Source organism: Taudactylus pleione, unplaced genomic scaffold (assembly GCF_031769625.1).
Source record: "Taudactylus pleione unplaced genomic scaffold, aTauple2 ptg000529l, whole genome shotgun sequence".
NCBI classification, from domain to species: domain Eukaryota; kingdom Metazoa; phylum Chordata; class Amphibia; order Anura; family Myobatrachidae; genus Taudactylus; species Taudactylus pleione.
In genome coordinates this window covers 5,181,981-5,209,946 of record NW_028284931.1, presented here as the reverse complement: position 1 = coordinate 5,209,946, position 27,966 = coordinate 5,181,981, and the positions used below count along the sequence as shown (strand labels likewise).

The following is a 27,966-nucleotide window of genomic DNA, read 5'->3' as shown; positions in this document are numbered from 1 at the left end:
AAGCTGGAAGCTCTACATCCTGCTGTTGAAGGAGAGGCTAAGGTGCAGCTCATGCTGAGCTCCCAGCAGGAAGAAGGTAAATACTTCCCCCAGTACTGCATGCCCCTAACCCCCCTCCTTTCCCTCAGTACTGCCCCACTGTAATTGAATTAATACAACTCTTGCACCTTGCTCATTCGTCAGATAAAACTCCTTAAGAGTTCCTCTCCCTTCATCCCTCCCCAAATTACACATGTACAGTATCATCCTATGTACTTATATAACTCATCATCCCACATGTGTATGAATGTGGTCAAGCTGTATGACCTACTTTGTATTTGGGTCATGGGTCATACTGTGTGGCAAACTTTGTATTTAAGCACTAGGGTGTGGCATAATATGAATTGGAGGCAGGTATGGGCATGTGGCAAAATCTGACAACCATTGAAGGGGCATGTGTGGTGGTCTGATGGCATGTGGGGAGGTTGAAGGGCATTGAACGGTCACGTGTGGTGCTTTATATATTTCAGTTGCGGATGATAGTCTGGCTCCTAAACATTTAAGCTGGCTCCTAGATTTTACAAAAAATTGTCAAGCGCTGCTCTAAAATTCATATGTCTTATTCATGCGGGAGTGCTGCCAAAGACAATAAGTTTGATTATACAAAGAATAAAAGGGAAAATAATTCTTTGTTTGGCGCACTGTAAAATATAACCTTTTTTTTTTATAAATTAAAAATGTGCACATTAAAAGCAATAATTAATTAACGATAACAACATGAAATATAATTATTATGCAGATCATTTTGCTAAATATGGATTTCTATATTTAATTTATGTACACCAATTGCTCTAAGTTATATCCATTTTTCACCAAAAACCCAGGTCTGACCTGTGTTTTCAGACATAGTTCCAACCCAGTTCAGACCACCTTTATACCCCTTTCACAACGCCACAATAACCCGGGTTATTCCCAGGTTGTTGCCTGGTCGACCCGGGTCGACGTGATTTTTTAAATGCACCAAAATTAATAACCTATTCAACCCGGCTTCAAAGGAGGGTTAAACACAGGTCGGATCCGGGTTACTTGGCTCTTAAATGTTACAGACTCGGGATATTCGACCCGGGTCTGAGAAAATAGTGCTGATTGGCTTTTTCCTGCACACAGAGCACATGTCTCTGTATTTACATTACTGTCCTGCACTGCACACTTTGGGGAAAAGGCAGCTACGGTAATAATAAGCTATATACAGATAGTGCAGTATACTATACTGTACTTTAGTTTCACTGGAGGAATCGTGGCAAACAGGAGTGATGAAGAAGTAATGGAGTTGCTGCGGGTCAGAGGTGAGGAAGAAAATATGTAAACCGATAACTGGCACTGTCAAGGATGCGATAACTTATCGCAACATCAGCAAAATATGGGCTGCATCTGTGACATGTGCTCTGTCGGCCATGATTGCTGCACTGCAAGCATTCCCCAGCCCCTCCTTTTTCTTTACTGAAAAAGTCATAATTGTGAGCCAATAAAATCCTTTAAAAATTACATCACACTGTTTTAACATGGGCAACCCGGGTTGAGTTAAAAGGCACCAAATCTGCAATAACCCAGGAATAACCCTGGTTATTAAGGCGATGTGAAAGGTCCTGACCCGGGTCTGACCTCGGTCGGACCCGGGTTCAAAACCCGGGTCTGGCCCGTGTGTGCGATGTGAAAGGGGTCTGCACCTTCGATCCGGGTTATTCCTTGGTCAGCCCTGTTCACACTAGGGATGTGCAGGCTCGGTTCTACTCTGTTCCGTTCGGGTTTTTTTACCGAATCTTATTGGGTATCAGCTGTCACGAGTTTTGGATAGCCAATAAGATTCGGTAAAAAAAAAACGAATGGAACCGAGTAGAACCGAGCCTGCACATCCCTAGTTCACACTGAACCTGGGTATGCCCTGTTAAACTTGTGAGGTCATAAAAAGTGGGAGTTGACTACTCCACAGCCACCAACCAGCTCATTTTAGGCATGACCCGGGTCGCGCCATTTACACTGCACCTTCTATCCTAGGTCCAACCCTGTTAGCTACCTGGTCTGGATTCCCAGGTCACTTGACCTGGGTTATTTTTCAGGGACCCTTTTCCACTGATGCCCCTTTCACATCTCAAACCTGGATCTGACCAGGGATATTGAACCAGGGTCAAACCCTTTCACACTGCACTTTCAACCCGGGTTACTCCCGGGTTGGTCTGTTTTCACTGCACTTTCGACCCAGGTAATTCCTGGGTTGGCCCTTTTCCAAAACTCCATGGATGTTATTTTAAGTGGACTTTTAGGCTCCAAAAGATGAGGTGTCAGAATGGAACAAAAGGAGCTTGCAGCATTGCAGCAATCATGGCTGACAGAGCACAAGGTTGGAGAAAGAAAGGCTTTACGGCATGGTTAAAGCTGTGTGCCCAAAAAAAAACAGCACAAAGGTCAAAAAATTCTCACTCAAACCTGCCCCACTTTTATTTTATTGTGGTCATGAATTTTTTTGGTAGTTTTTCTTAAGTGATTTTAATTTATTTACTACCTGATGCTGAGTCCTGTGGGAGCCTGAGGACTGCAGCATTTGTGCTATATATTTATATATAACAGAGGGCCTGATTCAGAGCCGGACACTCTTTCAGAGCACTCTCTCTGAATCGGTGCCCTCCCTCTCTTTTTTTTTTAGAGTGGCCTCCTGGCCGCTCGCATAGCTGTGGGTGACCACCCACAGCTATAGCGAGCGGCCAAAAAGATGGTCGCGATGGTCAAGACCATCGGGCTTGCGACAAGACCCTTGTGGTAGGGTCTCGTCTGCCGCAAGCCCTGGAGTGCTTTTGGCTCTATCAGACCCAGAAGCACTCCCACTGACATCATTTGTGATGTCAGTGGGGCCCGCCCCCAGACGGTAGGCGTTCCCATGGGAACGCCTCCGTCTGGGCAGCAACGACCCCGGCACGCCCACCAAAGGGGCCGTGCTGTCACTCAGCATCGACAGCAAGCCCCCTTTGTAGCGAGACGTATGCGCATATACCTTACAGAGTTCTACGTTAACAAAGAACTAGTTGACAGTTTTCCATTGGTTCTTGCTTCTGGATGCTGTCATTGGTCGATTCATACGGTGTCATCAGGGGCATGGCTCAGTCCTCAAACGGTTGCATTGTGTAGTTTCCCGCCAAAAAACTGGTTAAATCTAGCTACATATATATAATCTGCATATAGATAATGACATTCTATACAATAACTCCCTATCATCCATAACTAGTGGACGCAAGATGCGACTTCTTTGCCGATAGGTACGGAAGTCTGCAAATAGGGATTTAGTATGATGCCAAACATGACATGTCTACTATGTTCTAAACCTTAGCTCTTATTTATGTACACATTGCATCGTAATTACTTGTTAAAAAGACCTTTAATAACTCTTTATTAACTTATTGTGAATAGAAACCATTATATACATATGCTTCCGCATATGTGCGTTTGTGCATTTGAATAGAAAATGTTTTTATGTATGTATGTATGTATGTATGTATGTGAAATACGCACGTGAGCGTCTGTGTACGCATGTGGATACACATACAAGAGTCTCTGTGTATGCATATGTCTGTTTGTGCGTTGTGAGAATCTGTGTGTGTTGGGTTTGCATTTGTGCGCATTGGATCGCGCCAACGTAAAGTAGCGTCCGATTTACTCTTTATCAGACCACAGACAACTAGATCGTCAGATAATAATTGCAAACGATCTTATCAAATTATTTGACTGCGACACAATCTTTCTCTGTGTAGTGTGCTGGCAGGGCTCAGGCTGCTGACAACATCAAGGCAGCCAATCAGCACTTTCTCCTGAGTTCCAGGTTGAATAACCCAGGTCAGACACTTTTAAGAGCACATAGACCCGAGTCCGACCCGTGTTTAACACTACTTATAACCTGGTTTGAAATGCTGGGTTGCTCGACCAGAGTTATTCTAAAGTGGTGCTTTTAGACTGCACCTCGACCCGGGTCGAGCCGCCTCAACACTGCAATAACCCGGGTTATTTTGGAGATGTGAAAGGGGCATGAGCCGCTACCTGGGAAGACCCAGCAATAACCTGGGTAATTGCAGCAGTGTAAAAGGGGTATTAGTCTGTTGATAAACCTACTAAAATAGTGGGAACACATTGAACATTACCCTATTGTACTTATATAATACTTGCAAAATATAAATATCCGTGATTTTGATTATGCAGATGGCTCTGCTAAATACGAAATTTTGTACCTTACCTATCCTTTAGGTTACAAAGGATAATACCAGTCTCTGCACACCAGTGTAAAGCAGTTAATACTGCTAATAAACAGATGTTTGGAATCTTAATATCTAAAGGAACAAAATTTAAAGAATAAGGTTTCATTATAAACCACAATAATAATATAAAGGAGTGCCTTTTGGCTTGGTTCATAATAGGGTTAGTTACTTACTGTAATTCTCTATCATATTCATATGTTGGTAACCTGATAATGTGTTCAGTATACTGCTAATAATGTAAGTTGAGATACAATTGTGTTAACAATTAATTGATACATTACACTTTTAAATGTGTAAAAGTGCATTCATCAATAAGAGGGAACACCCTCATCCCATAGTATAAGGCAATATTTACCTACAATATTATAGCATATATAATTGAGAGCGAGACAACACCAGAAATTAAAATCTGTTTATTTCACAACTTTGCAAATGTTATTACTTCATGTCATCTTTAATCAGGTTTATTGTTTATAATATTTTACTGGTATGGTCAGTGATTGCGGTGAGTGACAAAATATGTGGGTCCCAGGGACCCTCCACTTTAAAAAAAAAAAAAAAAAAAATGGGGACCTTCCTGACCGTTTCTGGGTCCCATCATAATTTATGCTTTAGAGCTCCCCATATAACTCTCAGACCTCCCCTAACAAATTATGCCACACAGCCATGCCCGGCCTTTACACATTTTGCCACACAGCCATGCCCGGCCTTTAAACATTATGCTGCACATTAATGCCCAGTCTTTACACATTATGCCATGCAGAAATGCCCCTTACAAATGATGCCACACAGCCATCCCTGGCCTTTACACATTATGCTGCACATTAATGCCCTTTAGTCCCCCTATGCATTGGCACCAGTAGTAGTTTCCCCCCCTATGCATTGCCCCCAGTAGTAATCCCCCTATGCATTACCCATAGTAGTCCCCCTATGCAGTGTCCCCAATAGTTGACACCATATGCATTGCCCCTAGTATTGGCCCACCTATTTGCCCCTTAGCGACCTGGGCCTAATGCCCAGGTCACTCACACCCCTGATTTGTGGGGCAGATACCTTCATTTGGGTCTAATGATCCGTATGTAGCCCGGGCCTTGTGCCCACCTGTATACCCACAGGCCTATTGCCTGAATTTATGCCACGGGCCTAGTGCCTGACAACCCTGGATATCCCCATAAGGGATATGCACAGAGAACAGCAAATGTCCAGCAGGCACCAGCTCCAATTGTGGCCGTTAATGCTTTATTGGAGAATGGTAGCCAACGCTAGGGGTCAGGTCATACCTGTAGTCTACAGATAGTCAGGTTAACGGGAAGTACTAGGGAAGAATCGGTCATGATGGTTGATGTAGCTGGTACTGAATATCCTTTTCTTGTAGACACAGGGGCGACCAGGTCAGTGATAAAATCTCCCGTTAATTTACAGGTGACCAACGAGACAGTACCAACAATGGGTGTAACAGGTAAAGTGGAACATTATCCTTTAACAAAGTCCACAGAGGTTACTATTGGGCCGTTGCATACCAAGCATTCTTTTCTTTTGGCTGCTGCGGCTCCTACTAACCTGCTGGGTAGAGACTTGTTATGTAAGATGGGATGTGTTATATATTGCACCCCTGATGGTGTATTTTTAGATATCCCTGAGAGAGTTGCGCACGAGGTGCAGGATATGTTTGACACTCCCCAAAGGATAATGTATCACTCTACCAGTTTAAATGAAAATCCATCCCAGATAGATCAAATGTCCCAAATTCCAGATTCCCTTTGGACTAAGGATGGACAGGACACTGTATTAATGGCAAACGTAAGCCCCGTAATTTAAAAAGCGGTAGGCAAGCTCCAAAAATTCCCCAGTACCCACTAAAACAGGAGGTAGAATTAGGGGTTTTTGGAAATAATTAAGCGACTATTGCAACAGGTAATTTTAGTCCGTACAGCTAGTGTAGCCAACAGTCCCATCTTTCCGGTGAAAAATAGTGGTGGGAGGGGTTATAGGCTGGTACAAGACCTTAGAGGTGTTAATAAAGTCGTAGAGAGCCAATTCCCCGTAGTGCTAAATCCAGCCAAATCCAGATCCTGATGCAGATCCCACCAAATGCAACCCATTTCACTGTCATTGACCTCTGTTCGGCTTTCTTTTCTGTGCCTCTCCACCCTGACTGTCAGTATCTATTCACATTTACATACAGAGGTGTGCAATATACATGGACACGGTTGCCCCAAGGTTTCATAGACAGCCCCAGTATCTTTTTCCCAGGCATTGCATGACTGTTTACAATCTTTTCAACCTGCAAATGGATCTGTTCTAATTCAATATGTGGACGATTTATTGCTGTGTTCTGATTCGTTTGTCATGTTTGAATGATACTAAACTTTTGTTGCTTCATCTCTCACATACAGGACACAAGGTGGCTAAGGACAAACTACAGCCGTGCGAATCCAGAGTAAAATATTTGTGACACTGCCTAACCCAGGGGTTAAGACATCTCACAAATGATAGAATCCAGGCCATACAGAACATGACACTGCCGCAGAATCAACAGCAAATTCGTATATTCTTGGGAATGTGTGGATACTGTAGAATGTGGATCCTAGGTTTTTCTGTTTTGGCCTTGCCTTTACTGGACTTAGTCTCTTCCTCAAAGCCCGATCGTGTCATACACACAGAGGAATCAGAGCAGGCTTTCCTTAATCTTAAGGATAGTCTGACAAAAAAGCACCTGCATTGGGAATACCTGATTATGAAAAACCTTTTGATTTGTATTGTACGGAAGCCGATGGTTGTGCTGCAGGTGTCCTTACACAAAAACATGGTGATGCCAGTAGGCCCGTACCATACTACAGTACCCAATTGGACACAGTGGCGAGATCACTCCCCAATCTGTTTGAGAAATGTAGCAGGTACCGCTCTATTGGTGTGTAAAAGTGAGGACATAGTATTGGGTCATGATATTATTGTATACATTCCCCATACTGTATCTGCTCTGCTGAACTCTGCTCAAACCAGACACGTCTCTTCGGCTAGGTTTACCAAATGGGAACTAGCTCTAATCGCACCTGCAAACATCACTGTTAAACGTTGCAGCACGCTGAATCCAGCAACGTATTTACCATATGTACAACATGATGTACAAAGGGTGGAAGGAGACGAGTTGCTGGAGGAGGGTGAGTTCAGCGGACATAATAATACACACGATTGTATGGAATATCTGCGATTGTATGGAATATCTGAATCAGACCTTTACTGCTAGACCTGACATACACGACACACATTTTTGGAGTTGTCATAGACAAACAGACACAGGTGAATTATGTACAGATTATGCTGTTGTAAATGACACAGACATCATAGAAGCTAAACCTCTTGGTCCTCCTCACTCAGCCCAAGTGGCAGAGTTAGTAGCACTAACTAGAGCATGTGAACTAGCAGCAGGCAAATCTGCTAACATTTACACTGACTCGAGGTACGCGTTCGGGTGGTGCACGATTTCGGGGCTCTGTGGCGTCTACAGCAGCAGGCACATCAGTTGCACATTCCCGACACATAAAACATCTTTTAGAAGCAATCCAACTGCCCAAAGCGGTGGCAGTAATTAAGTGTAAAGCCCATACATGTGAGGATGATCCGGTGTCACTGGGCAACAGAGCCGATGAAGCTGCAAAATGGGCAGCAGGTTTAAAAATGTTTTCTCCCACTGAAAAAAATGATGTCTTTCCAGACAATTGATATGCTGAAATTAATTGAGATGCAAAGTTTGTGTTCAATTCAGGAAAAGTCCATGTGGAAGTCCAAGGGATGTGGGCAAGAGTCCTCCGGTCTCTGGAGGGACGGACAAGGTAAGCCAGTAGCCCCCAAGGCATATTACCTCAGCCTGGCTGAGGCAACACACGGTCTGACTCATCTGGGAAAGCAAGGTATGTGCAAGTTGGTGAGAGCATACTGGTGCGCACCAGGTTTTTCTACACAAGCAGAAAAGATAGCAATGTCCTGTCTGACCTGCTTGAGGAAGAACATAGGGAAAGCGATCCCTACCGAACCATACCACATTCCACCGACTGACAGACCTTTCCAGGTGATACAAATTGATTTAATCCAATTACCACCCTGCAGGAATCTTAAGTATGTATTAGTGTGCATTGATGTATTTTCTAATTGGGTTGAGGCCTACCCAGCGGCCACTAATACTGCTGCGTTTACTGCCAAGAAAATAGTTCAGGAATTTGTATGCTGGTACGGTATCCCTAAAATCATTGAGAGTGACAGGGGTACTCATTTCACAGGTGATTTTCAAAATATGTGTAAGCTGATGGGTATTAATAGTCGACTTCACACCCCTTACCGACCGCAAGCCAGTGCCAAGGTAGAGAGGATGAACGGGACTATTAAAAATAAGTTGAGTAAAATCATGGCAGAGACTGGACTAGGAAGGCCAGAAGCGTTACCTTTGGTCCTACATAGTATAAGAACCACTCCTAGACCCCCTCTAAATCTGTCCCCATTTGAAATACTGTTCGGTAGACAACCTCATTTGATTATAAGTCCACAGGAAGACTTGAAGGGTAACAACGAGGTAACTGTAAAGTATCTTATATCAATGAGTAAGCAGTTAAAACAACAGCAGCAGAAACTGATCCTGGTCGGTTCGGGAATGTCTGGTTTCTGTGAAGGGGGACCCATTGTGGAGAGGCGAGTTGATGGCAGTGCTGATGGAGTGGAGTCAGAAGGAGTGCAATGCCAATCAGGGGAGTGTCTGACCAATCTTAGTACTGTTATTGTTAAGAGCTGTTATTCCGGATACTCGGGACGGTGTGGAGGTTTATCGTCTGAAGATTCCTGTATTTGTGAGCTTTGTGGGTCCCTAGTTGATGAGAATTGTATCCAGCGGTGCCAGCCTAAATATAACCCGTACTGGGGTGGGTAATCCTTTAGAGGATTATCATAGCATGGTAGGCAAAGTGTTAAATCAAACTGATTGCTGGGAGTGTTCACATGTGCCACAGGGTCAGCATAATGTAGGGTTGGTGCCATTTCTGCTGAATATCACGGAAATTTTAGAATTACAGAAAGGGAAGACATTGGATGGAAAATTCCTCTCATCCAACCCACCTCATTTCAAACTCTATCAATTCCAAGTAGATTGATCACGTTTGTGTTTAAACATAACCAACCCCAATAAACCTGGGAGTTGGGAAGTGATAGGGAATAATCAGACGATGACCTTCTCACAAAGGGCTAATAATGAGTCCATAAACCATGATCTGATATGCTCAATTAAATCTAGTGGGAGACATTTTAGGTACCGGTATACATTGAGTTCCACCAAGGAAATTATTGGTAAGGTGCCAGATGGTTATTGTGCTAAAATAATACAGCCAAAGACTTGCATGTACCAGATGGAAGACCCAGAAATAGGATTGTTTGCAAGGGAAATGTGCTCAATGATAATGATGCATACCATTCCTTATGTTCTCCCTGATAATGTATATTTTATATGTGGAAGAAAAGTGTATAAGTGGCTCTCACCGAGTTCCGAAGGTTTGTGTTACCTGGGAAGAGTAATCCCAGAAGTTATGAAGAAGCTGGCTATACATTTGCCAGCGAAACGCGTAAAGCTTCACCTCCATCGCTTATCGTTTTGGGGACGCCATTCATTCATCTTGGACATTCTGACACATGGTTATTGGGACATCGGCTACTATCATTTAAGGGAAACAGCTACAAGTGGGTCCTATCCAGTCTACACTCTGTGCTTTTACCAACAGGATTTGGACACAGGATACACCATCTGGAGTGAGAAATCAGGACAATCCACTTGGTAAATATTCGCTGAACCCTGTATATGGATTATCAATAGTCCTATCACCAGTGTCTTATTAATTGGACCAAACAGTCCCCCAATAGCGATTTCATTGGACATTGGATTTCATGCTCCTAAGGTTTAGGGATATTTTATGTTTTATTTATTACCATGTTTAACAGTATTGTGATGAAATAAATGTGATTTAAATTGCACACATATATCCGTGTTTTAATTATATACAACAACTTAATCTAGCGCTGGTATACACCTATCCCAGAAGTTATGACCCTCACACATGTTGAAATGCTTGGTGTACATAAAAACACACTATCACCATATCTTCACACGCAATATGAACACAGAGGGAAACGAAATATAACTGAGTGGCTTTATGCACGTCATCAGGTAATTAGTGAGACAACTGGCTTTCAAGTTTTAGTCGCATTGGATCCCACCAGGATCACTCGGGGTACATTAAATTTTAGATATATTCAGGAACTTGCTTAATTAATAGATAATATCACCGAGATGTACGATGACACATTCAGGTATACAGGGAGAGAATTGCAAGCGTACAAGAAAGAACTGGTGCAACACAGGCTAGTGTTAAATTATTTAACTGCTGTTACTGGAGGGTATTGCGTAACGTTGGCCACCCAATTTGGAGTAAAATGTCGCATCTATGTCACCAGTGTTACCAGCAACCCCAAGGAGGTGATAGACCAAAAGATGGATGAAATTCTGCAGCTAAAATGGGAATTTCGTAAGAACCATAATGCTTCAGTGGCTGAAGTAGGGGAAAAGATAGAAGGATGGGTGTCATGGCTGAACCCAGTGAAATGGTTCTCAGGTCTAGGGGAATGGGTCCAGGAAGTGATCTCCAGCATAGGCAAATTCTTAATCCTTATACTGATTGTCATCATAATAATTGGAATATGTGTCCGATGTGTTCCTATTGTGTTGAAATGTGGAAAATGTAAAAATAGAGTAAAACAAAAGAACAAAATTATGATGGTGGTCAGTACGACTACCGAGGTAAATACAGAACTGCATTACAACCCTGAACTAGGAAATACCATCATGTAATGTATTATATTTAGACCTGCATAGAATGTATTATTGAAATGTTATTTTTAAAACACCTCAGATAATGTAAAGTCTCAAATTCCCCTTCAAGACTGCTTTTATAGGACTGGTGTATCCCCACACCTTTCACATGATCTTCAAGATCCTCGGTGTGCGTATAATAGTAGTTTTATGTCCCCACTCAGAGACACATTATTGATTGATTAAGCACCACTTTGTGCCATCCCATAATAACACTAAATAGTATATAAATGTAAGCCTAAATTATATTTTAAAATCAGATTGTGATAGCATGTTGTTCGCTGAAACAAGATCAGTTTAAAATTGGATCGCAGCGACGCCATCTTGGAAATGCGATCTCAAGACGCCATTTTGCGAATGGCCGCCCAAACGCCATTTTAGATAAACTCACACTTTAGTACATGTGGCGATATTACTATTTGCATCATACGATTGCATCTTACACCATTTCTCATACACATATTAATACGCACAATTGCTCTGTTAACTAGTCCCATATTAGCGAATGCATAAGATCCTGTATGAAAACGCCGAATATTAGCTTCATGCACACTCATCTGCCCCAAGTTAACTAGCGTCTTTACATCAAACCCCACATACTCACATATTACATAGTCACATACAAGGTTCCATAAGCTATAAGGTATAAGATTCAAGTATGCACATTTACTATAATTGCTATGAAATAAAGATTATTTTGTAACTAAGGTTTTATACGTGATAAGTAAGTCATGTTTGGTATTGTAATGATGCGTACTCTCTCAACAGTATTCCGGTAACTTCGATGTAGAGATCGCAACAGGCATTCTTATGGACCGCAGAGACTTCAAGCAACAAAATGTACATTATATGACCAACTGTTAGGATTTGCATGAGGCGGGAAACCAGAGACCACCAGTTGTTAGAGGGTGGACTGTGTCTATTTGAACCAACCTGTTAAATGCCTTGTAACATATGCCCTCTCCTTTAGGACCAATGGTATTAGCAACTAACTTCTCTATTGTGTTGTCTATTTCTGGGGGGTATAAATATGTGTGCTCTGACCCTGGGTTTCTAGTCTTCGTGCTGAATGCTGATTGATGAGGGTTTCTTGCTGATTCCTACATCTGGTCCAGAAAGCGCTGCGTATGTATAACTGTACTTGGGTCTGTATAATTCCTTTGCGCTAAATTGTACTTAAGATCATAGCGTGTAACTGACTGTACTTTTACTTGAATAATATTTTGTGCTTTGGAACCACAGGTTCTAGGTCTGCAGTCTTTATTTACTGTATGACTGCGTACGTAAAATAGCGTCATCCTTAGAGGTTTATAGGCAGGATTTCAGAAGGTATAGGCAGGGGTGTATAGAGGTTCAAAGGCAGTATCGTTAGAGCGTAGCAGTAGGCGTCCCTATGCTGTGTATGAGAGGGTAGTAGTGGCTGTCCCTATGCTCTGTTTGAGAGGGTAGTAGTGAACTTCCCTATGCTCTGTATAAGAGGGTAGCAGTAGGCATCCCTATGGTTTATATGAGAGGGTAGTAGTATGCGTCCATATGCTCTGTATGAGAGGGTAGCAGTAGGTGTCCCTATGCTCTGTATGAGAGGGTAGTATTGGGCGTCCCTATGCGGTGTATAAGAGGGTAGTAGTGGGTGTCCATATGCTCTGTATGAGAGGGTAGCAATAGGCGTCCCTATGCTCTGTATGAGAGGGTAGCAGTAGGCGTCCCTATGCTCTGTATGAGAGGGTAGTATGGGCCGTCTCTTTGCTGTGTATGAGAGGGTAGTAGTGGCCGTTCCTATGCTCTGTATGAGAGGGTAGCAGTAGGCGTCCCTATGCTCTGTATGAGAGGGTAGCAGTAGGTGTCCGTATCCTGTGTATGAGAGGGTAGTATGGCCCGTTCTTATGCTCTGTATGAGAGGGTACTAGTGGGCGTCCCTATGCGGTGTATGAGAGGGTAGCAGTAGGAGTCCCTATGCTCTTTATGAGAGGGTAGTTGTGGGTGTCCCTATGCTCTGTATGAGAGGGTAGCAGTAGGCAGCTATTCACAGTGGATTGCATTAAGGTGCATCTCTGAATCAGGCCCATTGTGCCCTACACTTTACCTCTTTGAACTTGAATTGAACTTTCTCTTCTGTAAACTGTTATTTGAAAACTACAAACAAATGTATTCAAATGAAAAAGTATATTGTAAAATCTTGACATCAACAATGTACTGCACTGTAAGCAGCACACGACTGTATACTATAGTAGTAAGCATTGATGTACTTTACCTCTAATACAGCCACCTTGAAAATTGGCTTGTGGCCTGCGTGGGCTCCTTTTGGTCCTCCTGTCTCCTAAATTCCCAGAGAGGAATTGGCTCTGTTTTAAAAAAATATATATGATAATGGTGTATGCACCCTTTACATTATGCAATATTGTAGAGCTGACACGTAATATGTCGAATTGTCAACACGTCACATTAACAAATTGTAGTACCGACAATTCACATTATGCCACATTGCAGTGCAACTACTTGACATGTAATTTCAGAGGATGCTATACTGTAAATTGTATATTGGGGCTGATAGTGTAGGGAGTGTACATAATAGCACATAAGATATAATCTGCATCTTGCAAAGTGCAGTGTAAAGTATGTACTGTACTACTTCATACAGGTCAGTGCTCATGGTAAGTCATGCATGTCTGAGCTAAATATTTTTTTTAATATATATTTTTAGGTCACCATTTTAGAATGCACAGTCTGGAGTAGCAGCAGAAGAACCTACTGTACAGTACATTACCTAAATGTGACTGCTCCATCTCATCTGCTGTGGAACTCCCTGACTCCACAGCCAACTCGTCAATGATTAGCCGGTCTGTCTGTAAAATAAAAATGCTTTAATGTTAAATTAAGTAATTTTATTGTCTCCACATTACAACGTGAGGGAGAAGCGATATCATCACACATAGAGGTAGATGGATTAAATGGCGCTGATACCGCTTCTACCCCATGTATTATTGAAGACCTGGGTAAATGACAGGGGCGCTATGCTCCCCCACGCCGGCAGAAGAGATATTCTTACATCTCATCGTTAGTGATGATCTGTGCTGCTATAATTAATACAACCTAAATGTGCGCTTATGCCACTTTTCCCCGTAACACCACTTGATATAGGTACAGTACAGTGGAAGTGATGTACTGTATCTGGTTGTAGGCACTGATACGCAAGGTTAAGGCTTACCAACAATTGCTGTTCTCCTCACTGTCTACCTCCATTACAATGATATGGAGGTGTTCTGTGTAAAGAAAAGAAAAACATAGTAATGTTCACAGTGGGAAAGTAGAGGGTAAACATAACATTACTAAATTACAGTAACCGAAATATCAAGACACAGTAGCACAATAAGTCTGCGAAGCAAGGTGAGCAAGGGGGTATTTGGTGAACGGTCTTTAGAGTACAGGAGGGAGAGAGACATTCTTAAATAGTGTTCACTCTAACTCCGGCGTGAGGCAGGGCGCCAAAGCTAGAGAGGGCACTTTCGTGCGCGCGCGACCGAGAAGGGGGCGTGGTCATTGAAAAGGGGGCGTGTCTATAAGACACATCCCCTTTTCGTAACTCTTGGGGGCGTGCCCGGCACTTACGGACACGTCGGGCAGCCCCCAAGCCCTGCAGACAGGGAGAATAGATGCCGGGCGCATGCGCCCGACGGCTATTCTCCGGCGTTGACCGGGTCACCGACCATTTCTTCACCCGCGGGACACTGCGACCCGTGGGTGAACACTGCTCCCGCAGGTTGTTAGGGCAGGGCACTTTTTGCCTTCCAGAAGGAGGGCAGGGTGCCGCGCCCCGCTAAAACAACCTAGAGGGAACGCTATTAAAAGAAAGAGACATACAGTAGTAAAATACAATATACTGAATAGTACTTGGCTGGGGAGGGCTTTCATGATCTGTATTGGCCTCGTTCTCCACCTTCGCCTTATGGTGGTGGCGCGGTTCTGGGCCTGTGTAAACAAAAAAAATATATAATTTTGTCTTTATTTACAGTATAAGGCACCACAAGTGTACAGTACATTAGAGTAACAAAAACATAAATAGAGCATTCTTAAAAGGAAGAAAAGTACAGTACAATAGTAAAACACAATGTACTATACTGTACAGCACTTACTTGGCTGGCGAGGGCTGTCGGGCTTAGCTGCCTCGCGCTCTGCCTCTGCCGCATCCTCCTCCAGGTTCGGGGCCTGTGTAAACAAAACATTTTATAATTTTGTCTTTGCGGTATAAGGTGCCACAAGTGTACATTACAGTAACAAAAGTATAACCAAGCACAATTAACAATTAGTACTGTACTGCACCTTGATTCTCAGGACACAATACGGTTGGGAAGCAAGGTACAGTGTGCGCGAAGTAATCAGAAGCGTGGACCTGATTCCAGTAGTGACAGCACAAGTAGCAAAGCGCCAGTTATTGGCCAACCGGAGGGGGCAGGAGGCAGTGTGATAAGAGACAAGGTTGGAGATGTAACGAGCAGTGTATTCTTTGGAGTACAGGAACAAAACATCTGCCCCCTAAGTACTGTACCATAATTCTCAGAACACAATACTACTTTAATTTTGATACTTGTGCCATCACTATTGGAGTCGCTGAGAGTGGAGGAAAGAGGTACATGAAATTACTGTCCGCACACCATTTTTTGTAGTGCCACAGCGACCGGCACTTCCGGCTATGTGCCGAGTAGCGACATGTTGTACAACCTCCACTGGGCATGCGCTGGATCTCTCAAGCATAGCAAGATCCCATGTGAAGCTTCTGCAGCAGGGACAGCGCTGGCAATGCCGACAGTGCCACAAGTGTGCAGCATAAAATGCACATTCAGTTTGTAATCAAGAGACCCTCTTTCACTCATACACCACTACTAGTTTCTAATTATGAAATCACTACAGTACAGTACAGGGTATGAGCGCTGCAAACAACTTTCTAGAGCACACAGCACATCAACCTAGTACTGATGCACTGTGTCACTCTCGATAGGCTCCACTGGGCATGCGCAGTACTATGAGACTCCATACACCACAGCATAGTGCGACTAACAGGGCGCTACATGGAATATGGAGTGCCGCACACCACTTTCTTGAGCACAGCGCTTCAGCCTAGTGCTAATGCACTGTATATCACTCCTGACCGGCTCCACTGGGCATGCGTGAGAGATCACATCTGCAGCCGCCGCTGCAGGGACAGTGCTGCAAGTGTACAGCATAAAACGCACAATCAGTTTGTAATATAGAGACATGTCTTTCTGGGTTGAGATGTGTAGTTCAGTGATGTTTTTATGCAGTGCCCTTCAAACCCAACTGTTAATTTCTAAGGCATGTAATCACTGTGTGAGTGCCGCACATCCCTGCAAAACAATGTACTATAGCACGTCGCATGGAATGGCAGTGACTTTTCTAAAATGAGATGTGTGTGTATCTAGCACTGTAATAATGACAGCAGAACATATGTATAATGTTTTTCAAAAGTGTACTCATGACTTGCACACTGAATGATTTAATAATTTATTACACACTTAATTACAGCTCTTGATCGATGACAAATATAGCATACCGAATGACCGCTTCAGTCATCCAATAAGTGGGCATTGCATACAGACGTTGCATTATCTTTTTTTTATTCATGCGCAGTGCAGTTTAGGAAAAGCGATACCTGGTGGACAGAAACTTGTACTACACTCTACAGCTTTTCCAGCACTTCAGTACGGTATGATGCGACTCCATACACCACACCATAGTGCGACTCGCATGGCGCGACACATAGCGTATGGAGCAACAGACTACCTGGGCACATTTGTAATACGCAGCCACACACGCAGATGGTAATCATCCTCCCAAGTGACTATGGCCGCGCAGAATGGCTGCCTGAACTAAAACAATAGAGCTATGTTTTTGCAGGCAGCGGCATGCCACTAACACGGTTACAACACGCCTTCATTTTAGGTTGCACACCCCGTTACCTCCCCCAAACACCCCTTATATGTCAATCACTCTGTGATTAAAATGTTGCTGCTTGCCACTATGTTAATGTACTTTGACGCATGCACAGTGTGACTCGCACATATGCGGAAATGGCTGATAATCCAGCACTAGACCTCTACTACCAATTTTATTTTCTTATACTTAGCTACGTGTTGTTGGTAACTGACTGCAACAGCACTTGGCAGCTGGTAACAACTTTTAAACCAGTCCATATTCATTGAAAATAACTACATAGGTTCAATATCAATATGTAGGTTGGATCCCTGCAATGTTCAATCAAAAATTAATTGTTTTTTTTTTTCACTGTTGTTGTTATATCTGATCAGCTGATAACTTCATCTTCAGACCAATAAATTTGGGTTCATTTTGGTCATTGGACTGTAGCTCCAAATGACAGGTCCTGTCTGGCTTGTTCAGTCACAATTTTAAAGACCAATTGCTTCTTTGTGGAAAACCTTTGGATTATTAAACTTAATTGTTGAACAGTATGAAAAATTTAAATTTTTCTACTTCAGGGTCCATAGGGTATCCACAGGATACCTTGGGGTATAGGTGTGACGTCAGTCGCAGGGCACCAAAGAGTTAAGCTTTCAGCCTCCCAGGATGCACTAGGTCCCCCTCCTATACCCCGCCCCCGAGCCAAGGCACCTCAGTTTAGTTTGGTGCCCGGCCGGAGTCGGGTGCACCTGTTGGAGTGGGGGCTAGAAGAGCCCCTGAAGCTTTTTCTTCATGCAGCTGTGGCTGCACATCTGGATGAACAGCATGGACAGTCAGTCCTGACGTCCATGCTGTCTTCCCTACACCCCGCCGGTACCAGAACGCCGGTACTGATCCGGGGATGCTGGTGGGCATCTGGGGTCACAGCTAGCGGTGACCCCAGATGTTCCGGACCATGGCCGGATTCAAGGGGGACAGAGGTAAGCAGCGGGATCCCGCGGTGGGTCCCCGCTGATCACATGGTCCTAAGTCCCCAGGCAGGGGGCTCCCTGGGGACTGGCTGCAGCGTGGAGCCAGGCGACCAACCTGCGCTTCCACTACCCCCTGGGACAGCGGACCGCAGCAGAGCGGTAGCGCTGCGGCGTCCCAGGGGTTAAATGCATGCCAGGGGAGCGCGCCTTCCCTGTCTCACAGCCGGCGCCTTCCCCGCTGCACACAGCCCTCTCTGCACTGTGCTGACTGGCCCTGTGTCAGCGCTCCTCCCCCAGGCCAGCCTTCTCTCTGCTCCTCGGCGGCCATCTTTTCAGAAGCATGGTGGACGCTGCTGGAAGCCTGCATTGGAAGCATCGTGGTCTGGGTCCCCCCGCATACCTCTCCTCCGCTGTGGTCAGGTCTGTGTATGCAGCGCTGTGTCCTACCAGGCCCTGTGTCTGTGTAGTTGAGTGATCAGCGCTGTTAGTGCAGGAATTGATTTTCTTTGCATTGTATGTGACTGTGCTAGCGCTGCCTGTAACTTTTCTTCTCAAGACTGTCAGCTTTATTACTGTCCCTGTTCTTTCTGCTAAGCCCTTGCGGTGCGGTGCTGCAGGGTGGTCTCTCGCCTATTTAATATATAATTGGGGAGAGGGGTCACATACGTGGTGCCATCATGTCTGAAACTGATTTTCCCCTCCGGCTACAGTGTACCACGTGTAAAGTACCGTTAGCGGAGGGGCAGGGTAGCGCGGAGGGCCTTTGCTGGCAGTGTTTGTCCATGGCGCGGCCTCTTACGGTTACAGCACCGGTACAGGAGCCGCCCTGGGCTTGTTTCACTCAGGCGCTAACAGCTTTAGTGGGCCAGTTAGCTCCGCAGCGCGCGTTTCCTCCGATGGGTTTGTCCCAGCAGTCTGTGGTGTCGTCACCCATGCAGGGTTTCCCACGACAATTGGTGGTACCCCACAGTCTCCCTATTTCCCCGCTCCCGGTTTCTCAGGAGCCAGCGTGGGTTAACTCCCTGACGAGTTCTGTACAGCACTTGTCAGATGTGTTGCAAGGGGAGTCTGTGATGCAGCCTCATAAACGGCCGGTGGCGTCTCTGTCCGCTCCTTATGAGGATGACGAAGGGACGTCTGATGATGGGGAGATTCTGGATCCTTACGATCAGGAACCTCTCAATACTAAGGACGCTGATGCTAAGTCCAAAGTATATATTCCTGGACTTATTCGGGCGGTCCGCACAGCCTTGGTGATTGAGGACGAAGTTCCCCCAGCGGCTAAGTCTAAGTATGCCTTTTTCAAAGACGTGAAGGGCGATGCCACAGTCTTTCCTCTTTCGGGTCAGTTGGTGGACCATTTAGAGGAGGCATGGAAACAGCCTGGCAAAAGATACCAGCCGCAGAGACGCCTGGCGGTGGCTTATCCGTTCGCGGATAATTATTTTGCTAAGTGGGAATCCCCTCCACAGGTGGATTCTCACGTGACCCATCTTGTCCGTAGTGCCACATTGCCGATGCCATCCATGTCCTCCCTTAAGGATGCTATGGACCGCAAGGTGGAAATCTGCCTTAAGTCCGCTTATTCCCTTGCGGGGGGGGCAGCACGGCCGGCTATGGCCATTTGCTGGGTTGCCAGAGCGATGGAGCGCTGGGCGGATTCATTAGAGGCTTCTTTTGATTCCGACTGTCCGGCCGAACAGGCTGAGTTGATTGGCAATCTCCGTGATTCGGCCACCTACATCAACGAGGCGGCTCTAGACATTAGTACTCTGGTGTCTAGAATTTCTTCAGCAGCGGTGGCTGCTCGTCGCACCTTGTGGCTGCGATCCTGGAAGGCGGACGCAGATTCCAAGAAGGGTCTGGAAGCGTTGCCGTTTACCGGAGAGGTTCTCTTCGGTCCGGATCTGGATAAGATTGTGGCCACGCTGGCGGCAGCCAAATCGGCTTGTCTCCCGTCGGCCGCTGCTCCTTCTGGTTCTGGACCATCGTCCTTTGGGTCATCTAGGGCCCAGGGCAGGCCCAAACCACAGTCATTTCCTCGTCAGGCTGGCCCTAGGAAATCGGTCAAGCCCCGGAAGCAGGCATGGAGTACCAGACGTCCGGCCCCCAAGCCAGATGACAAGCCTGCGGCCTGACGGTCCGGGCCTCCCTTTGGGGGATCCCAGGGTGGGAGGCCGCCTGCTGCAGTTCGCCCAGTGTTGGTCGGTCACTACGACAGACACTTGGGTTCTGGAGGTGGTCTCCCACGGGTACGCCCTCTCCTTCCGGCACAGACCCCCAGCTCGATTCTTCACCACGGGTCTACCATCAGACCGGAACAAGGCTATGGAGCTGCGGAAGGTATTGCACACTATGCTCCAGGCTGGAGTTATAGTGCCTGTTCCATTCTCCCAGAGGGGCCAGGGTTTCTACTCAAATCTTTTTTTGGTACAGAAACTCAATGGGTCCTTTCGTCCGATTCTCAACCTCAAAGCACTCAACAAGTCTTTGCAGGTACCGAAGTTTCGGATGGAGACCCTACGGTCCATCATTCTGGCGCTGGAACCTGGGGACTACATGGTATCATTGGACATACAGGACGCTTACCTGCATGTCCCTATTCTTTTGCGCCATCAACAGTTCCTCAGGTTTGCAATCCGCAGCGACCACTTCCAGTTTCAGGCGTTACCTTTTGGCCTGGTGACAGCACCACGTGTTTTCACCAAGGTGATGGCGGTCATGGCGGCTTCTCTGCGGCTGCAGGGAGTCCGCATGTTGCCGTACTTGGACGACCTGTTATTGGTGGCGGGATCTCCAGAGCTCCTGTTACGCCACTTGGACCTGACCATTGCCCTGCTGCAACGGCACGGCTGGCTAATCAACTGGCAGAAGTCCACTCTAATCCCGTCTCGGAGGATTCTGCATCTTGGAGCCTTACTGGACTCGGGACAGCAAAAGATCTTCGTGACGGAGGAAAAGATCTCTGCTTTACAGTCAAGGGTGCGCAGTTGTCTGCACAGCCGCCGGGTGTCTCTACACTCGGCGATGAGGTCACTGGGCTCCATGGTGTCGGTGTTCGACATGGTGGAATATGCCCAGTTTCACTCCAGACCTCTGCAGCACCTGATCCTGTCAAAGTGGAACGGGCTGCCTCAGTCTCTGAAGTCCCAGACGATTGTGTTCACCCCGGAGGTTCGTCTGTCCCTTGCTTGGTGGTTACAGACGTCCCACCTCAGCGGGGGACGTCCGTTCTGGGTTCCAAATTGGGTCCTGTTGACAATGGACGCCAGTCTTCGGGGCTGGGGAGCAGTTTCGGGTCCACATCTGTTCCAGGGCAGGTGGACGCCGACAGAAGCGGAGCTTCCAATCAATATCTTGGAACTCCGTGCGGTCTTCAATGCTCTCCAGCAGGCACATCGGTTTCTCCAGGGTCACCCGGTACAGGTCCAGTCGGACAACGCTACCACCGTGGCCTACATAAACAGGCAAGGAGGAACCCGAAGCCGGGCGGCTCTCGTAGAGGTGTCTCGGATCCTGGTTTGGGCGGAGCGCAATCTTCCGGCCATATCAGCGGTCTTCATCCCGGGAGTGCTCAATTGGGAGGCGGACTTTCTAAGTCGCCAGGACGTTCATCCGGGGGAATGGTCCCTGCACCCGGACGTTTTTCAACTACTGGTGGACAGATGGGGTCTTCCAGAGATCGACCTCATGGCGTCCCGGCACAACAACAAGTTGCCGGTGTACGGGTCTCGCACAAGAGACGAAGGGGCGTCTCTGGTGGATGCTCTGTCCGTCCGGTGGACGTTCCGGTTCGCATACCTGTTCCCTCCGGTCTCCCTTCTTCCACGGGTAATCCGGAAATTCAAACAGGAAGGAGGGACGCTCCTGTTGATAGCTCCCGCGTGGCCCAGACGGCACTGGTTCTCAGACCTTCAGGGTCTGTCCGTGGACAGTCCTCTGCGGTTGCCGCTACGACCGGACCTCCTGTCTCAGGGTCCTTGTCACCCGGACCTGACTCGGCTGTCTTTGACGGCGTGGCTGTTGAGACGGCCATGCTGAGGTCCCGGGGGTTTTCCAGCTCTGTGGTGCGTACCATGTTGCGAGCTCGGAAACCGTCTTCCGCGAGGATATACCATCGCGTGTGGCATACGTTCTTCCACTGGTGTCGACCGAGAGCTTATGCACCGCGAGAGTTTCGTCTGTCTCGGATTCTCGCCTTCCTGCAAGCGGGACTAGATCATGGGCTTCGCCTTGCTTCTTTGAAGGTACAGGTTTCGGCCCTATCTGTCTGGTTTCACCGTAGGATTGCTACAATCCCGGATGTGCACACCTTTATGCAAGGTGTTGTCCGCATTCAGCCGCCCTTTGTTCCACCTGTGGCGCCTTGGGATTTGGCTGTGGTCCTGAGGGCTCTCCAAGGACCGCCGTTTGAACCACTGGGATCAGTGGATCTTAAATGGCTAACTGCTAAGACTGTTTTCCTTCTGGCTATTGCTTCGGCCAGACGTGTTTCTGAGTCAGGGGCTCTTTCTTGTAGACCCCCTTTCTTGGTTTTTCATGGGAACAGGGCAGTACTCCGCACTCGGCCCGGGTTTCTTCCCAAAGTTGTTTTCCAGTTTCATGTTAACGAGGAAATCGTTGTTCCGGCCTTTAACTCACCGGGTCTTTCCGTGGGTGAGGCCTCTTTGGATGTTGTGCGGGCCTTAAGGACTTATGTTGACCGCACTTCTTCGTTTAGGAAGTCGGACGCTTTGTTTGTCCTCTATGGCTTCCGTAAAAAGGATTGGCCTGCTTCAAAGCAAACTTTGGCAGCCTGGATCCGTATGGCTATTTCTGAAGCTTATCTTCATGAAGGCCTACCGGTTCCTCCTTCTCTGAAGGCTCATTCCACTAGGTCTGTGGGTCCTTCGTGGGCAGCTCGACGTGGTGCCTCTGCAGTCCAGATCTGCAAGGCTGCTACGTGGTCCTCTGTCCATACCTTCGTGAGGTATTACAGGTTTGACACCTTCGCCTCTCAGGATGCTTCCTTCGGGCGGCGGATTCTCCTTTCTGCACAGGAGCGTCCCCACCCTTAAAGGATACTGCTTTGGGACATCCCCAAGGTATCCTGTGGATACCCTATGGACCCTGAAGTAGAAAATATGAGATATGGTAAGAACTTACCCTTGTTATCTCTATTTCTACGAAGTCCATAGGGTTCCACAGGACTCCCGCCCTGTCGCACCTGTGCTGCAGATGGGCTTTGCTCTGGTCACCGGTTTTCCGTCTCCCTCTGGTGAGAATGTGATTCTTGTATGTGTCCAGATCTTTGTTCCCTCTCTTCCTTCTCCTCCGGCCTATGGCTTGGTAACTAACTGAGGTGCCTTGGCTCGGGGGCGGGGTATAGGAGGGGGACCTAGTGCATCCTGGGAGGCTGAAAGCTTAACTCTTTGGTGCCCTGCGACTGACGTCACACCTATACCCCAAGGTATCCTGTGGAACCCTATGGACTTCGTAGAAATAGAAATAACAAGGGTAAGTTCTTACCATATCTCATATTATTTGCAAATCATCACCTGATCAATAATAAAATTGGTAGAAATATTATTTTTATTGGAGGGTGCTATTACTGTTTTATCTACATTTTCTTTCTTTTTGTCTCTCATCAGAGCAGTAAAGAGTAGTTCAGCTGGTATATTCCTGTTGTACTGTATTTCAGAGGTCTGCAGCTATTTAAGGGCATATTTACTAAAGTGCGGGTTTTTAGAAGTTGAATTGTTGCCCATAGCAACCAATCAGATTCTACTATTATTGTTATTTTTTATTTATATGGTGCCACAAGTGTTCCGCAGCGCCTTACAAAGTACATAACCAAAAAAGTGACTAACAGTACAATACAATGCAAGACAAGGACATGAATAATATACATTGGTGACCATAACACCCAAATAAGCAACACAGCATAAGCAGCCAAGTGTTACGTGCCCTAGTGGGGAGTAAGAAGTAGATGGAAATAAACTAAGGAGAAGCACAAGAGGGTAGAGGGCCCTGCTCGCAAGAGCTTACATTCTAAAGATTCTAGCTATTATCTTTTAGAAGGTGCTAGATAAATAAGTACACTTTCAGCAGAGGCCGCAGGAGGGGAGCGTGACACACCCCCTAGCCAGTGGTACCTGCGGCCAGATGACAGATAATGGTGGTTCAGTGTGTATGAACTATCATCTGCAGCTATATCTGTTAGGTGTGTACCCAGTTTTAGTTTGAAAAATATTTTAATATATACGCATATTTTTTTAAATTATGATAAACATGCTGGATACAATGATGCATGTAGTTTTTTTGTTTGTTTCCTTATTAGTTTTGTTTCTTATTTATTAGAGTTAATCCTGACACTGTGGGCAAGGAACAACCCAAGCCGAGAAAGCCACCAGATGAGGCTCAAATAGCTGCTGCTTCTGCAGCAATGGCCAGACTGGAATCTATGCATGGAAAAAGCAAGGGACGAGAAAAGCATTCTGTTCGGACTCACAGTAAGACTAAGAACATGATGAGAGGAGAGGCAACAGTAAACAAATATGTTGTGTATCTGGTGTTCTAGTTTGAATATTGGGCTGAAAATATTACCGTGTTTCCTTTTTCAACCATCTGGGGGATGCCAATATTTCTGGGTTATGCGTAATGAGGTGTGGAGTTGGACACTAGTTAATTGAAAACTGACTCCCACCCCCTATATAACCCCTCCCCTTCCACCCTAAACTCAGTCTTGTTTTTAGTGCTGTGGCCAGGTCCTAGCTTTTAGTTTTATTTCTTTATTTTGATGTTTGGTTTGGGGGCTTAGTTCCTGGCAACAGGTGACAAGCACCAGAACAGTGGTAGTTACATAAAGTAGAGGTTTGGGTGAATCCTGTATCCCACTCTGAAGACCGCTCCTGAGAGAGTCACCAAACTACATAGTCCCTGGGTCTCTCTCCATGCCAGACAAGAATCTGAGGGGGCCGCTGGGAAAGAGAAGGTAAGCTTTTTACAGATATGTATTAAAGAGTTTGTTGCCTTTATGTACTGCTTCCTGGCACATTGCTTGTGAGCAGATTGGCCGTGTTTGTTATTACTCACATGCACTGTAGAGCCGGCATGTGTCACATCTCCCCAGAGCTTCCACAGCACCACGCTGCTTTCAGTCCCAAACGGTTTCCTTGGTGGACCGCCGGAGGGAATTACAGAGCAGCAACATGCTGCTGGCTTTTGAGAAGAGAGAGGCTTGATTGGTTCCAGGATGCAAGACGTGTGGCTGCGCCGTGGGTGACGTCATGTGGCTGCAAAACATCTGATGATGGCGGCTGAAGTTCTGTGTGGAGGAGCTCACAGCAGATAAAGGAATATGGATGTGTACTAACAAGATAAGCAGTTACCTAGGATTATTGCGATTACTGTAAGTGTTAACATGGTGATTTCTGGGTTTATATAAGCAACTTTTTTAACTGCACTTCTTAGGAATTCAGGCAGTAACATACCGGGGTATATAAGATATAAGATTTGTTTACCTTTTGGTTTTGGACTTTTAGGAGTCTGGGTTTTTTTTTTGCATTTAACAGATTGTCACAAACTGCTGCACTGCTAATGCTGTGCAAAGCGAACCCCAGACCAGCGTTCACTGAAACTCTGCCTACCTCCTGTCCATCATTCTGGGATCAGCCCGGATTGGCTCCTACGTCCATGGCACTCTCCTGTGACTGCTGCTCCGATGCCGCTGATAGCGTTTTCACGTGTTTCTGATTCTAAGCGTGGTCTCCTGTATCCAGTCAAGTTCCCAGTATCCAGTCAGCTTTATTGTTCCTGCCATTTGTGTCATCTAGGTGGCACGGTCCACATTTGTACTACCTGGCGCTTGTGTCATCTTGGCGGCATGGTCTGCATTCCTGTCCTCTGCCGTTTGTGTCATCCAAGCGGCATAAACCGCACCCAGTGTCCAGAGTGCACAACCAAGCGTCCTGTGTTGGCTTATCTGGGCAATTTGTTACTAAGGGCATCCTCAAGAGCCCTATTGCAACAACCTCTTCAGATTACCCTAGACATGCTCCACAGATTCGGCTGGATTATCAATTTTACCAAATCATATTTAATTCCATCGCAGAGGATGGTATTTTTGTGTCTTTGACACCCAGTATCACCACTTAAGCAAAGTTGCTACTTTGAAGCAATTGACAGCACTTTAGTACCTCAAATATCTTCAGTATGACTAATCGGGGACATCTAGATTGATCCCCAAAGTTTGATTTCCCCATTTTTGTCAGCACTTCCTGCCCGTATAAGTTTCGCTGGGTTGCGTTTTCGTATCATTTGGAATTGAATACGGTGAATCACGGGGACACGCGCAAAAAGTTACCGCACCAAAAATACGTGATGTAGGCGAAAAGTCCAGCATACGAAAAGGTATCGCAGGTGCGAAACTAATTGAATACGGGCCTTAGTCTGGCTTAGCAAACATAAATAAACAGAATTATTGTGACTCAATATAGGAGGCGCTCAAAATAGAATAAAATATTACGTTCCTATTTGAAGGGTAGAAGAGACCGCAGTAGAAGTCTGAAATGTCCTTCTCCTTATATCTTCCAATGTGTGCGTGTTAGCATAAAAAGAAACAAAAGATTGACGTTTAATATTCTTTTAAAATTAGCACTTTTTTGGTTGTCCTGTTTGCAGTAGATTTGTTTTGGCGATTGCACACAGACCATTTTTTATTTTTTCCCATTGTGTGGGATTCGTTTTAATAAAATTGGTTGTGGATTTACAACTTTTTTCGGACTACAATTTTTTGGATAAACCGGGATAAAATATGGGGAGAGTGCAAGACATGAAGAAAACAACCAGTGGGGGTCTGTAAAGAAACCTAGATAAGCTTCAAGTCATCTATACGTACCGTGAGTAGGGTATTCTTTATCTGCAGAGACTGTATAATTGTATAAAGATACCTTGATATGCTTGATATTTCCATAACTTACCAGTGAGTGGGGTACGCCTTTCTTTCACATTTTGCTAAAATCTCTGGTATGGGATGTACATTTCCTAAACACAGTAGTGGAAGAGAAACCTTTATGCGTGTGCTACAACACTATTGAGTGTGAGTTGGGGGCACGCCTGCACCTACATTTGAATTATTTTTTCCTTTGAGGAGCCCTTATTTAGAACTGTGATTTAGTGCGGTTAAAATATACTGTGCTACACATATATTTGTTTCATTTCATGATATCACACACACATTTGAAGATACAAGGAGAAGGACATTTGAGACTTCTACTGCGGTCTCTACTACCCTTCAAAAATGAACGTAATATTTTATTCTATTTTGAGCGTCTCCTATATTGAGTCACAATAATTCTGTTTGTTTTTATTGAAATTTGGTGTGATTTCTTGTTGTGAATCTATGTAGGCTGTTTTATCTGTGCGCCATTTACTGAGGGTTCATCTAGTCTATGTATGGTGTCACGACCCTGCCTACTTTTTCACCTTTTTGGCTTGAGACTTACCCCTGCCAACTGTCCCATGGATCTGTATGTGCAGTTCACCTGGGAAATCTGCTCTAATCATGCTGGCTGCAAGACTTCTGTGTATACATTTGGATTATGCTCTCCTTTCCACAGGGATTTTTCTCCTGGGCCCTTTTCTGTCTGTGAACACTGCTAGCCTTGATTGAAAACGCAGGTGTACTTCTGACTCTCAGTACTGCTGATATGATTGCTTCCTCTCCATGTTGTGCTCTCCACCACTCAGAGTGCTTCTGCCAGACCACCTGACTGAATCCACCAATTCCTAATGCTCTCTCTAGGTCCTGCAGCAGACAGGGCGCCGAACCTTGAGATAGGGCACTTCTGCGGGCGCCGAAAGGCGACCAAAAAGGGGGAATAGCCAAAGAAAAGGGGATGTC

The 27,966-nt window shown here is 45.7% G+C and overlaps 1 protein-coding gene across 3 annotated transcripts in view; it reads left to right on the top strand.

The window, feature by feature from the left end:
• UBXN6 (UBX domain protein 6) overlaps positions 1-27,966 on the top strand; it is a 261,847-nt gene that overhangs the window by 20,809 nt on the left and 213,072 nt on the right. For all 3 annotated transcript variants that reach the window (XM_088450838.1, XM_088450839.1, XM_088450840.1), the window contains exon 2: positions 24,423-24,574. In XM_088450838.1, coding sequence (XP_088306964.1) covers positions 24,423-24,574 — 152 coding nt within the window. The remainder of the gene's footprint in view (positions 1-24,422; positions 24,575-27,966) is intronic.